The sequence below is a fragment of the Mobula birostris genome, chromosome 1, assembly GCF_030028105.1.
Source record: "Mobula birostris isolate sMobBir1 chromosome 1, sMobBir1.hap1, whole genome shotgun sequence".
In the NCBI taxonomy this organism is placed as follows: Eukaryota; Metazoa; Chordata; class Chondrichthyes; order Myliobatiformes; family Myliobatidae; genus Mobula; species Mobula birostris.
In genome coordinates, this window is record NC_092370.1 from 35538955 (window position 1) to 35552035 (window position 13081).

Below are 13081 nucleotides of genomic sequence, written 5' to 3' on the forward strand. Positions count from 1 at the left end.
TGAAAGTCCTGCCATCCCAGGAACCAATCTGGTGAACCTTCTTTGTACTCCCTCTATGGCAAGGATGTCTTTCCTCAGATTAGGGGACCAAAACTGCACACAATACTCCAGGTGTGGTCTCACCAAGGCCATGCAAGGTTTATTGAGAAAGTAAGGAGGCATGGGATCCAAGGGGACATTGTTTTGTGGATCCAGAACAGGCTTACCCATAGAAGGCAAAGAGTGGTTGTAGGCAGGTCATATTCTACATGGCGGGCAGTCACCAATGGTCTGCCTCAGAGGTTTGTTCTGGGACCCCTACTCTTCGCCATTTTTATAAATGACCTGGTGCACAAGCTGAGGGATGGGTTAGTAAATTTGCTGATAACACAAAGATTGGGGGTGTTGTGCATAGTGTGGAGGGCTGTCACAGGTTACAGGGGAACATTGATAGGATGCAAAACTGGGCTGAGAAGTGGCAGATGGAGTGCAACCCAGATAAGTGTGAGGTGGTTCATTTTGGTAGGTCAAATATGATGGCAGAATATAGAATTAATGGTAAGACTCTTGGTAGTGTGGAGGATCAGAGGGATCTTGGGGTCCCAAGTCCATAAGACACTCAAAGCTGCTGCACAGGTTGACTCTGTGGTTAAGAAACCATATGGTGCATTGACCTTCATCAATCGTGGGATTGAGTTTAGGAGCTGAGAGGTAATGTTACAGCTATGTAGGACTATGGTCAGACTCCACTTGGAGTACTGTGCTCAGTTCTGCTCGCCTCACTATAGGAGGGATATGGAAACCATAGAAAGGGTGCAGAAGAGATTTACAAGGATATTACCTGGATTGGGGAGTATGCCTTATGAGAATAGGTTGAGTGAACTCGGCCTTTTTTCCTTGGAGCGACGGAGGGTGAGAAGTGACCTGATAGAGGTGTATAAGATGATGAGAAGCATTGAACATGTGGATAGTCAGATGCTTTTTCCCAGGGCTGAAATGGCTAGCACAAGAGGACACAGTTTTAAGGTGCTTGGAAGTAAGTACAGAGGAGATGTCAGAGGTAAATTTTTTTACACAGAGAGTAGTGAGTACGTGGAATGGGCTGCTGGTGACGGTAGTGGAGACGGATACAATAGGGTCTTTTAAGAGACTCCTGGACAGGTACATGAAGCTCAGAAAAATAGTGGGCTATTGGTAACCCTGGGTAATTTCTAAAGTAAGGACATGCTTGGCACAGTTTTGTGGGACGAAGGGCCTGTATTGTGCTGTAGGTTTTCTATGTTTCTATTATAGATACCCGTACTAGGGGAAAGCATCCTTTCAGATTCATTATATCACTCACCATCAGAATCTTGTATTTAAATCTTATGAACTATAACATTCTGATGATGACATAGGAAGAAGATATTTCCTGCTTCTATACTTCAGTGAATGCAGGCCCATTCTGCTCACATTTTTTTGCAACCAACCCCTTTGTTCCAGGAATAACCCTCATGAACATTCTCTATACTGCATTATCATTTATTAAATATTTTGCTGTTGGCTTCTTTGTAATGGATCCCAGCATTTTACCAATAACAAATGAGAGGCCAACTGCTGTAGGTTTCCTAATTCCTGCTTCCTTCCTTTCTTGAATAGTTAAGTCAGCTATGATTGAATTGTGGTGCAGACTCGATGGGTGAATGGCCTAATTCCAGAGCTTTCTCAGCGTATATGACGGATAAACTCATCTCAGGCTGCCAGCCAGGTACAAGTATCGATTATAACCGACATTTCAAAGACGGACTCTGCCATCTTTATCTGGGATGATGCTTGGGCATGTCTAGCTGGTGGTGTTAATACCCCTGTTGTGCGTCCCTCCTGATTGGTTAGTCCTCATTTGATCAGGTTTTCATTCTCCCACCTTGTTTATAATCGAATTCCAGTTCTTACTTAGAGCGAGGCCTTCGTCTTTGTTAAAATTCTTTCATTTCAATAGCTTTCTTTACCAGGCCGCCCCAAGAGCCAATGGCACAGCACAGTACTAAGTAAGAACTGGAATTCAATTGTAAACAAGGTGGGGGAGCATACCTGTAAGAGACTCCTGTTCCCACATTTGGCAGGGTTAAACTCCATCTATCACATCTCCATCCACCACATCTCCATCCTCATCTGCAAATGATTGATTTCCCACTGTATCCTTTGGCAGTCTTCTACGCAAACACGACACCACCAATCTATGTGTTCGCTCATGTCAGTTTTACGGTATGTATCACAAACAGCAGAGGTCCGAGTACGGGTCCCTGCTGAACACCGTTAATCATGGACCTCCAGCCATAAAAATCCCAAAGACATCCCAAAGTATGTCCTGATGAATGGAATGATATTCACTGTTCGCAAACACAAAATGATGGAGGAACTCAGCATCTATGAAGGAAAATGAACAGTGGACGTTTCAAGTTTTAGGTACATTATTGCTGCATGTTTACAAGAGGAGCAAGTGTGACTCCGCGGACTGAAAGTTGCGCTAGGTATTGTGCGTGCTCCGATGGAGTGAAGAAAGTTTTCGGTGAGGTGGCACTGTATTCCCTCCCGCCCTGGAGTGGCGCTGTACCTGGAGGTTTCCCCTGGGAGCCTCGGCGTTGTGGGGGCGGAGTCAAGCTGCCTCTGGAGCTCTTGCAGACGTGGTGCTGGCTGTGGTCGTCAGTTTGCAGCGGCCGCCGTCTTCACAGCTTCGGAGTTCATTTCTGCTGCCGGCGCCATGGGTCTGCGCAAGAAAAGCAAGAACCCATCGGTGTTCAGTCACGAGTTCATCGTTCAGAACCACGCCGACATCGTGTCGTGTGTCGCCATGGTCTTCCTACTCGGACTCATGTTCGAGGTGAGTGAGCGACGCCCATCTGGAGTCAGCTGATGGCCAGTGTGTTTTTCAACCGGCCGGTAGGCTACGGTTGTTCCCGTGTTTCGTGACTCCGGAGTTACGTGGCGTTCAGTTGTGTCGCTCGCGGGAACCGCCAGTTCCTCTCTCCCGGTTAATTTTTCTCACCCGAAGCCTTTCCCCTGTTCGCCGAACTGCTGAGCATTCTGGGATTTGTAGTGTGCTGGCGAGGTATATTGAGGCGGCAGTGAGTGAGGATGAACTACTAGGGCCATCGTGCAACGCGCGGAGCCCGATTTCCCCAGGGGAACAGTTTGGGTTGACGTGTCCAATTCTCAGGGCTTTCGAACCTCATTCTGCTTTTAAGTTTACTGATGGTTTCCAGAATAAGCTTATGTGAATTTTTAACCATCCTACACTTGATTATACCTTTGTGTTTAAAACGATTCGGAAATGTAATCAAAACGTGCAGTTAAATTTTCTTTTTGTTTGTCATATTTGCATATACCTTTACACCGAGTCCCACTTTAAAGTATGGCAATGTTCCTCAGATTACTGTCCATCAAGTCTTACTACATGTAAAGCGCAGGAGTCAATCTAACTTTTGATTCGCTACGCTTTCCCTCGAGAGTAAACGTAGATCTATCTAAACCTGCGGCAATGTAAAAGCCCCGCAATGGCATGTTAGTGAGAGGGTGTATTGTGACACATTTCCTTTATAAATGCGGGCGTAGAATATTTACAATAGAAGTAGCATATTTTTTAGTTTTTAATTGGGGTTAAATGTTTATACTCATCCAATTATCCTCTGCGGGCTAATGCTGCTTCACTGTATGGCTTTGCTTTCCTCGTGTGCAAGGTTGTGGACGCTTTAAGAGTAAGAGAAGAGAAAGTAATAGCAATACATAAATCAAAAGTTAAACAAGCGAAGTTTTATTGGTAGCAACTTACATTTTATATGTAATCACAAACATTTTAAACACAGGGAGAGGTATTTGGCGCAGTATATTTGTGCTGGTTGAATAAAAACTACTAAACCTTATCCCACTATCCATCTCACAAAGTCTGTAGTTTTACAAACCATGGTTCTTCATGTACACATTGGATAAGTTTTAAAAGTGATGAGGGGTTTTAACTCTTCATTGCTTTCCAGCAGTGAATTCCAGAGACCTACCTCCCTCTGGTGGAAAAGTTTTTATACATCATTTTAACATGTGCCATCTGGATGGGTCCCTCTACCAAGGGATCTAGGTACTTCGTAGTTACTATTTGACTCCTCCTAATTTTTACTTTCAGTCTACTCACTTTTGCCTCTTTTGTTCCAAAGGAAACAATTTGGCTTATTGCTGTCTCTTAAAATGTTCCATTTCTAGCAGTATCCTTTGTCCCCTTGCCGTTTTGAAAAAAAATGTACGTTGTGCTCAAGTTGTTTCAGTAGTGCTGCATATAATTGAAGCATAATATTATCTGCTGTGAGATTCTGTGGTTCACCATCCCATATGCCACTATACCATCTCACTGAATACTTCTGCTTTCTTTTAGGATCTGTGAATATAGATTCCACAGTTCCAGCCCATTTTGTAGGATGTTCCCATTTGTTTTGTATGACTTTGTTGCATTTCCAGCCACCCCTTCACTCCCAAAACCTCTCACTGACTGAACTCTCTGCTACTTGTCTATTCATCTGTATCTCTACTGCCCATTATGCCACTGACTGTGGTGTTCAGGACTTCTTTCATAACTGTCAGTTGTACAAGTTCTGGGTGGAGGCTGAGGAATACCATCTCACTCAGATGTAGGAGCTTACTTCATTGCTGTTTCCATAAGTTTTATTTTACCAGTCAGGGCTGTCAGCCCTAAGCTGAACCCCTCAACCTGCTAGACCTGTGGACCACTCTTAATCTGGCCTCTACCCTTTGACCTGTTTGGCATGGGTGACCCCGTCATAAAGCCCTTGGCTAACATAGCTGTCCAGGTCATTGAGGCATGCATGCCTCCAAACCACGACAAGGTTGTGGTCCTCTTGGAGGAGGCCATTTTTATCTTGCAATATAAAGCTTTCCTTCTCACTGTCAACCAGATGTTCATTTTGTTTATAGTATCTTTAAACTTCATTATGCCCTTGCAATTAGATCTAACTTATTAATATATTACCAAAAAAGTATTGAGTTCTGTTCACATTCAGACTTTTTTTCCTTCACATTCCTAATCCCTTTTGAGGTTCTGTGTTTGTCACTACTGTACTAGTTTTCAGTGTTAGCCATTGATTAACACTTTGCTAGTTTAATGCTAGTGGACCTAAGGGCATCTTTCCAGGCTTTAGCTTCAGAATGCAGTGGTTTGTGCTGAATTTGATCCTGATCTTGGGTGCTGTCTGTGCACAGTTTGCACCTTGTCCCTGTGGCTGTGTGGTTTATCCATGGGTGCTGCAGTTTCCTCCCTAGGGTGTATGGGTGGCAAGCAAATACAGAGGGAGCTGATGGGCATGTGAGTAAATGGTTAGCATCGAGGAGCTGAAATCAATATTCATTTTATTCGCTATATACATTTACATGTATTAGGAAATTGCTGTGTTGTGTTTGTGTTGAATGAAAACATTCAACAATAATACAGAATTAAAAATTATATAAAATTAAGTTAGAAGTACAGATATGGAATAAAATGTTCATAAATGCATAAATACCAGGATGTATTTACAACGTAAATAGCATTATATATAAAGTGGTTTAAAGTGTTTACAATGCAGTGACTGACATAATAGATGGGAGTGGGGAGCACAGCATTAACTAGACTGGTCTATCAGATTAACTGCCTGAGGGAAGAAACTTTTAAGATGCTATGAAGGTTTTTTTAAATAGCCCTGCACAGTGAGCAGTAAACCAAATGTTTCATGACACGCAACGTCAAAGAGATGTGGTTACATGGTTTTGCTGGAGATGATCAATACCTGGCACTTGTGCAACACATTTTCTGAGGCTTATCGACTGAAACTTGAATTTTTTTTAAATCATCGTGCAGGATTATCTGAGGGATTGAAATCGATCTGAAGAGTGGAAAATTATTAGTGAGCATCCTGCTTGGGACTTAATTCTGGAGGAAGCATAATTGATGAAATCATTAAAGATTGGCCCTCCAGTGCTTTCTTGTGAAATCATTTGTACTGAATCAGCTTGGCAGATGCACATATAAATCTGATTCATGTCCTCAGTAGTCTGGCAAGGATGTTTGTGGGGCCTTTCTATATCTAATGTTATTCCTTCTTAAACTGGAATGAAAAGATTACCCTAAGATCATCTGTGACAGTGAGGTGGTCAGGAAAAGTGTATCATGTTCTTTGTACTTCGGGCTTAAAGTAGTTCCATATTTTCTATCATTGTGTTTTGTTTTTGTGCTGGACTTAGAATTATTCATGGTGGAGGTATTTATGGAGCAGCTGTACCCTGCTTAATTACCCACTTACTTTGTTGGCTGGATGTGACAAGACTGATGTCTTTATCTCTCCATTCTGGATAGCCTTTTGTTTGCAGTTTTTTTTAAACATTTATTCAAAGTTTAAAGTACATTATACAACCTTGAGATTTGACTCCTAACAGGCAGCCACAAAACAAGCCTCAAAAAAAAAATTTTTAAGACCTTCAAACACCCAATGAGTAGGGAAAAAAAATCAAATACATGATTATGAAGACATGTAGTCCTCTTTTATTGTCATTTAGTAATGCGTGCATTAAGAAATGATACATTATTTCCTCCGGTGTGATATCACAAAACGCAGGACAAACCAAGACTGAAAAAACTGACAAAACCACGTAATTATAATATATAGTTACAAACAGTATAACAATACCATAACTTGATGAAGAAGTCCGTGAGCACAGTAAAGTTCAAAGTTTCTCAAATGTCCCACATCTCACACAGACGGAGAAGGAAGAAAAACTCTCCCTGCCATGCCGACCACAATCCGACTCTGAGTCATCCAAAAACTTCGAGCTCTGATAAGCTCTCCGACATTGAGTACTGAGAGCCATCTCTGTCCAAACGATTCGACCTCCTTCTCGGTCGCCAAAAGCAGGCAAGGACGAGGATTTTGAGGCCTACCCTCCGAAAGATTCCCGACCACACAGTAACGACAGCAGCGAACGGGCGTTTCAGAAATTTCTCCAGATGTTCCTCCGTGCTTTCACGTCCATTCTTCATCAAATCAGAATTGTCCACGGCCCCTATTTAACAGATACGATATCATTTTCACCGGAGAGCTGTGCACGCGCGGCACGCTGCCATCTTCTCCTCCCCCCGATGCAAACAATAAATGTAAGCAAATAGCATTCTGAACTGAAGTCCACAAAGAGAGTCTAACCAGTTCAGCACAGACCGAACAGTGAGCTGAACTGGCCCATCCCTCATCTCGGGCCCCAGCACCCTGACCTTTTCAATCTAGCCCTGTGCTTAAATTATTATCCAAACATCTGGTTCAGTTGCTTTGATACACTCTGGGGCCTGGACCTCACGGCCTTGATTCAGCCTGTACCCGACCTTCCAAGTCAGCTTGGTGTGTAATTTGACTGAAGCTTGGGTCTTCCTCACTCTCAGTGAGTGGTTCAGCCGAATCGATTTGCCTCCAAGTCCAAAGGGAAATTGCAAGCTATTGTTTGCAATGATCGTTTACCCGAAAGGGAGAGACTGAAAACAAGTTTTTAGTTGTTTCATTAGCCACCAGCCAGAGATTCACCAGCATCATCTTAAACCAGAACTTATTTATGCATGTGAATGTATATTTTGGCTTTACCCAAGTTGTCAGATTCTTTGGGTGTGCTTGGGACCACTCAGCATTCTCTTCTGTTTTCCCCACTGAACCAGCATTGCTGCCTGATTCGATGTTAACGTGAAGGATAGAGGGTGGTGGAGTGCTATATTATTACAGATTCTGTGAAATAAAATAATTGCTCCTAATGCCACACAGCTCCTCATGAACCTTACACTTGAGCAAAGCTGTCCTCTTTGGAGTGATCTGAACGCCACACAGCAAGGTGGAAGGTGTTCTTGGTATGAAGTTGGGAATTTGTCACCACAAATGCATAATCAATTTTTGCACTGCAGCCAGTATTTGGAAATAGTCTTTTAAAATAAAATAATGTGTTGTAGCCATTGTAGTTCATATTCCATGAATCAATTGATTTGATTGTTTGAGAGGGTTCATGACAACATAATTATGGGCATATCAGCATCCATGCCTGTTAAGTGTGTGTGTGTTTTCATTCCTTGATAACTATTGGAAAGCCATTTTGCGTTCAGTTGTATGGGTAAGATTGAGTAGGTTTTACAATTAAAAATGTATTACTTGTTAATCCCTAAGATATTTTCTCTTTTTTTTTAAAGATGACAGCTAAGATAGCTGTTTCTTTCGTCACTCTTCAACATAATGTCACAATCTCTGCAACAGGTATGATTTTTTTTTAATCGTGTCTCACAGCAATGCTGTTTGGTAAGCACAGAGTAAGAATGAAAATGGAGTAGTATGATTAAACAACCTTACTGAGTCATGTTAGTAACGATACATGCTGGGCATATGTTGGAGCAATGAACCTAGTCCATCAAGATGAAAACACATGGCACTCAAAAGTCTGCAGGCAAGGTGAGAGTCCTCTGCGTGCAGGAGGTCCAATCGAATCACTGCGTGATCAATTGGCCACATGCGCACTTGCTACCACCTTGTAATCAATTTGATATAACATATAACAATTACAGCACGGAAACAGGCCATCTCGGCCCTTCTAGTCCGTGCCAAGCTCTTACTCTCACCTAGTCCCACCGATCTGCACTCAGCCCATAACCCTCCATTCCTTTCCTGTCCATATAGCTATCCAATTTAACTTTAAATGACAACATCGAACCTGCCTCAACCACTTCTGCTAGATATTTGCTGAAATGCAGTGCACAACAGGCCCTTCTGGCTCTGCGAGCAGTGCCACTCAGAAATCCCTGATTTAACTCTAGCCTAATCACAACAATTTTATATTGCAAATTAACCTACCTTTGGACTGTGGGAGGAAACCAGAGCACACGCATGTTCCGCAGGGAGGACGTGTAGACTTCCTTCAGAGTTCGTTGGAATTGAACTCCGAGCTGCGATGTCCCAAGCTGTAGTAGCGTTGTGCTAACGGCTACTCTACCGTGACGCCCATGGTATTAGTTCAAATACTCAGCATTTTTAGCATCCTGAGAAGTGTTGTTGAATGCCACGTAAGAGATGTTAGTCAATGTTTGAAAGTGTCTTTTTAAGGTCAAGAAGATTAAGAAGCAGTTGAGGGGGGGAGTTCTGGACTTGGGATCAGGTGGCAATGAGAAGGCGTAGAGCTACGAGAGAGATCTGAGATCAGTGGTTGCAATAACAACCCAAACTCAACTGTTATTCCATTTTTTGCACTATTTATTTTGTATCATAGCAATTGCTCAACAACCCAAAATACTGACTCCCCCTTCGTATCTGTTTCTAGTTCCCTTGCAAAAAAATAACTGGACCTATGCTTTCATGTTTTATGAAGTGATCATAACCAAGAAGCAAAGACTCATTGCCTAACAAACTTGATTTATCCAACTTCAGAGCAAATTCTGTTGTCCTAAGTATGTTCCATAATTCTGTTGCCCAAGTATGTGTTCCTAATTCTCAGACATTTCATCTATTTGTCTTTGAACAGAGTTGTCGCTGAGTCTGACCACTTGCCGCTGACTAATTATGTGGTCTGGTGACTTACAGAATGCAAAACCCTTCTCGGAATCTCTCTTTCTTTTATGGGGCTTTCCATATTTAGCAATGAGTAACGTAATGCTGTATGAAGCATGCACACCGTCACTTTTATTGTGAAGTGCTGGGAAATGTTTTTAAGTGTTTTCTCTTTCTTAAGGTTTTCACAAAGTTCTTGTTTGCTTTGTCAGTTTCATTGTCTCATTTGAGGAGATGAGTTATACAGCTTTCGTTACATGCAGTTCAACTCAGTGATTATGCAGAAAGTTTGAAGTTAATAACTCCTTTCCTTCTACTTTAAGCCACGAACTTATCAATGACCTCTAATGAGTTATTAACCTCAAACTTTCTGCATAATCACTCAGAGTTGAACTGCATGTGCATGTAACAAGAACTGTATAACTCATCTCCTTCTACCTTAGGCCACGAACTTATCAATCACCCCCTGCTGTGGGCACTTTCTGGAGGTCCAAGATCCGTATGCGCCACAACCGCTGGACTGAGTGTGCAAATGTAGGAGGGGACTATGTTGAAAAATAAATGCGCAAGTTTTTCTAAAATTGACTCTTTCTACCTTAGGCCACGAACTTATTAATCACCCCTCGTACTTTGTCAACCTTATTTGTTTATTTGCCACTTATTGTAAAAGCTTGCAAAACTTTACTACAAGGCTTATTTGTACTTTCGTTTTACACATGTGATTGTAGTCTTTAACTGTCAATACATTGTAATTCTTGTTTAATTTCTTAGATGAAAATGCTGAATCGATCATTTTTTATCGTTATGGCTTTAAGGACATCGCTACAGTTTTCTTTTACACGTTGGTTGCTATTATTCTCCATGCCATAGTGCAAGAATACGTGCTTGACGTGAGTATGAATACTTTTTATTATATCTATGAAATGATGCATGCTTTATACAGTTTTCAAATGACTGTCATATTTCATTTCAGAAAATCAACAGGCGGATGCATTTTTCAAAAACAAAGCACAGCAAATTCAATGAATCTGGACAACTTAGTGCCTTTTACTTGGTTTCGTTTATCTGGGGAACATGCATTCTAGCCTCTGTAAGTGTGACATTATTTTGTATAGTTTTGGTTTTGCTAATTACAATGATTGCAATATAGTCTGTTTCCAATATTCTTATTAGTTTCTACATAGAAGAATACAGAGTACAAGAAAGTATATATATAAAAGGTCAAAAAGATTGTTTTTAAAAACTACCAATTTACATTATATCTATTTGTAACAATCTCATTACCCCGTATTCATGTAAGTTAATCAGTAGTTATATTGAAATATACTAATTTATTACAAAGAAAGTCTAACCCCAACCAAGACCGAAGCTGTTTATTAAGGAGAAAAAAAGGTAAAATGCCTTCTCACATAATAAAAATTCGTAATAGCCAACATCTGAATTTAAACAACAAATTGAAGATTTTGGAAGTTTTCAAAATAATTCAGAAAAGGTCCCCACAATGTTTGAGAGTCTTGATGAGATTCAGAAATTGAAGAACAGATCTTCTCTAAATCTAAGCATGACATAATGTCACATAACCATTAAGCATGAGTAGGAGGAAAAACATCTTTCCATTTAAACAAAAGCGCCCTCCTAGCTTTAAGAGGGCTAAAGACCAAAATATGTAAATCAGATGTCTTCAGTTTGATACCTTGTCCTGCAACAATACTGAATAGGACCGTCAGAGGATTAGGCTTAAAATTGACTTTGAAAAGTAAAGAAAAAGTTTGAAAAACTTCCTTCCAATATTTTTCAAGACTCGGACAAGTTCAAAACATGAATTAATGAAGCTTCTCCATTATTACATCTGTCACAATAGGGAGATATATCCAAATAAAAACGAGAAAGCTTATCTTTAGTCATATGGACTCTATGTACTACCTTAAATTGTATGAGAGAATGGCGAGTGCATAGCGATGAAGTATTAATCAGTTTAAAAATTTCATTCCAAGTTTCCTCAGATAATGATGTCTGTAAATCTTTTTCCCAGAGGCTCTTAATTTTGTCTAAAAGAACATTCCTCGTCTCCAGTAACATACCATAAATATTAGATATTGAACCATTATGAGAAGGTGTCAAATTAAAAATTACGTCTAGTAAGTTCTTATCTGAGCTTATAGGAAATGTGCATAACTGAGAGCTTAGAAAATCTCTGATTTGTAGATATCTAAAAAAGTGGGTTTTGGGTAAGCTATATTTAGCTGACAATTGCTCAAATGAAAAAAGATTTCCTCCAACAAACAGATCTCGAAAACATTTAATACCCAACCTTTCCCATTCTTTAAAAACCAGATCAGTCATGGAGGGTTTAAAGAAAATTAGAATAACTGGGACTTGAAAGGGAAAATCTCAATAAACCAAAATATTTTCTAAATTGTATCCAGATCCTCAGAGTATGTTTAACTATTAAATTATCAGTTACTTTACTTACACATAAAGGAAGTGAGGATCCAAGAAGAGAAATAATAGAAAATTTATTAACGGAGTTAGCTTCTAAAGAAACCCATACCGGACAGTCTACACGATTAATATAATATAGCCAAAACATAAGATATCGAATATTAACTGCCCAGTAATAATAGTCTCAACAAATAAATCTTTTCTTGTCTGTAGGAAAATTATGCATCAAATCCTCGGAACTTATGGGAAAACTACCCCCACTCATTGATGCCGTAAGTATTTTCATAATTAATTTAGTGAATGTAAGCATAAATTGGGCTATGTATAAAACATAAAGATTGAAAAAAAGCTAATAAAATGTTTTAAAAATACTCAATTTTTTTGAGAAAGACTCTTTAGTCTATTTTTGCCTTTTTATTTCTCTACCTTATAATGCTGACTCATGCATACATGTGCAATATTGGTGCACTTCTAATAAAAAGCTGTTTATGCTGGAATTTGGGCTCAGAAAGTTAAGGATTCGTGATTGTAAACTTTTTTGTCTTCCTTTTGAGCCCAGGACTTGATTGGGAGTATAGGAGCATGAAGTTATTCTTATGATTCTGCGGGAACCTGATTTCTTCTACTGACCACTTCCTGATCTTGTTTAAGATGTGATCATTGGTGATTAAACTTTATTAAATCTATTGCCTTAATGCAGATCTCAGTCATATCCAAGACCTTCTGGTTTGAGGCTTAGTTGGGGATTGTCTGGATTTTCTGCCTCTAGCTATTTTCTGAAATGTTAAGTCAGTCCCTTCCTACCTACATCTGTGTAACTTCACACACTCTTAATCTTTTCAATGATTTCAAGCTCCTTGGCCCTGATCATCTTATTGTCACTATGGATGTCCAGTCCCTATGCACCTCTATCCCCCATCATGAAGGCCTCAATGCTCTCCATTTCTTTCCAAGCACCGACCCAACCAATTTCCCTCCACCACCACTCTCCTCCATCTGGTAGAACTGGCTCTCACTCTCAATAATTTCTCCCATTTCCTTCAAACAAAAGGTGCAGCCATGGGCACTCACGTGGGTTCCAGCTA

At 40.4% G+C, this 13081-nt stretch overlaps 1 protein-coding gene across 1 annotated transcript in view; it reads left to right on the top strand.

The window, feature by feature from the left end:
• The first annotated feature begins 2602 nt into the window (after positions 1-2602).
• tram1 (translocation associated membrane protein 1) overlaps positions 2603-13081 on the top strand; it is a 28503-nt gene continuing 18024 nt past the window's right edge. Inside the window, exons 1-5 of the mRNA XM_072253839.1 lie at positions 2603-2839; positions 8210-8273; positions 10326-10444; positions 10528-10644; positions 12210-12268. Coding sequence (XP_072109940.1) covers positions 2720-2839; positions 8210-8273; positions 10326-10444; positions 10528-10644; positions 12210-12268 — 479 coding nt within the window. The 5' untranslated portion in view covers positions 2603-2719. The remainder of the gene's footprint in view (positions 2840-8209; positions 8274-10325; positions 10445-10527; positions 10645-12209; positions 12269-13081) is intronic.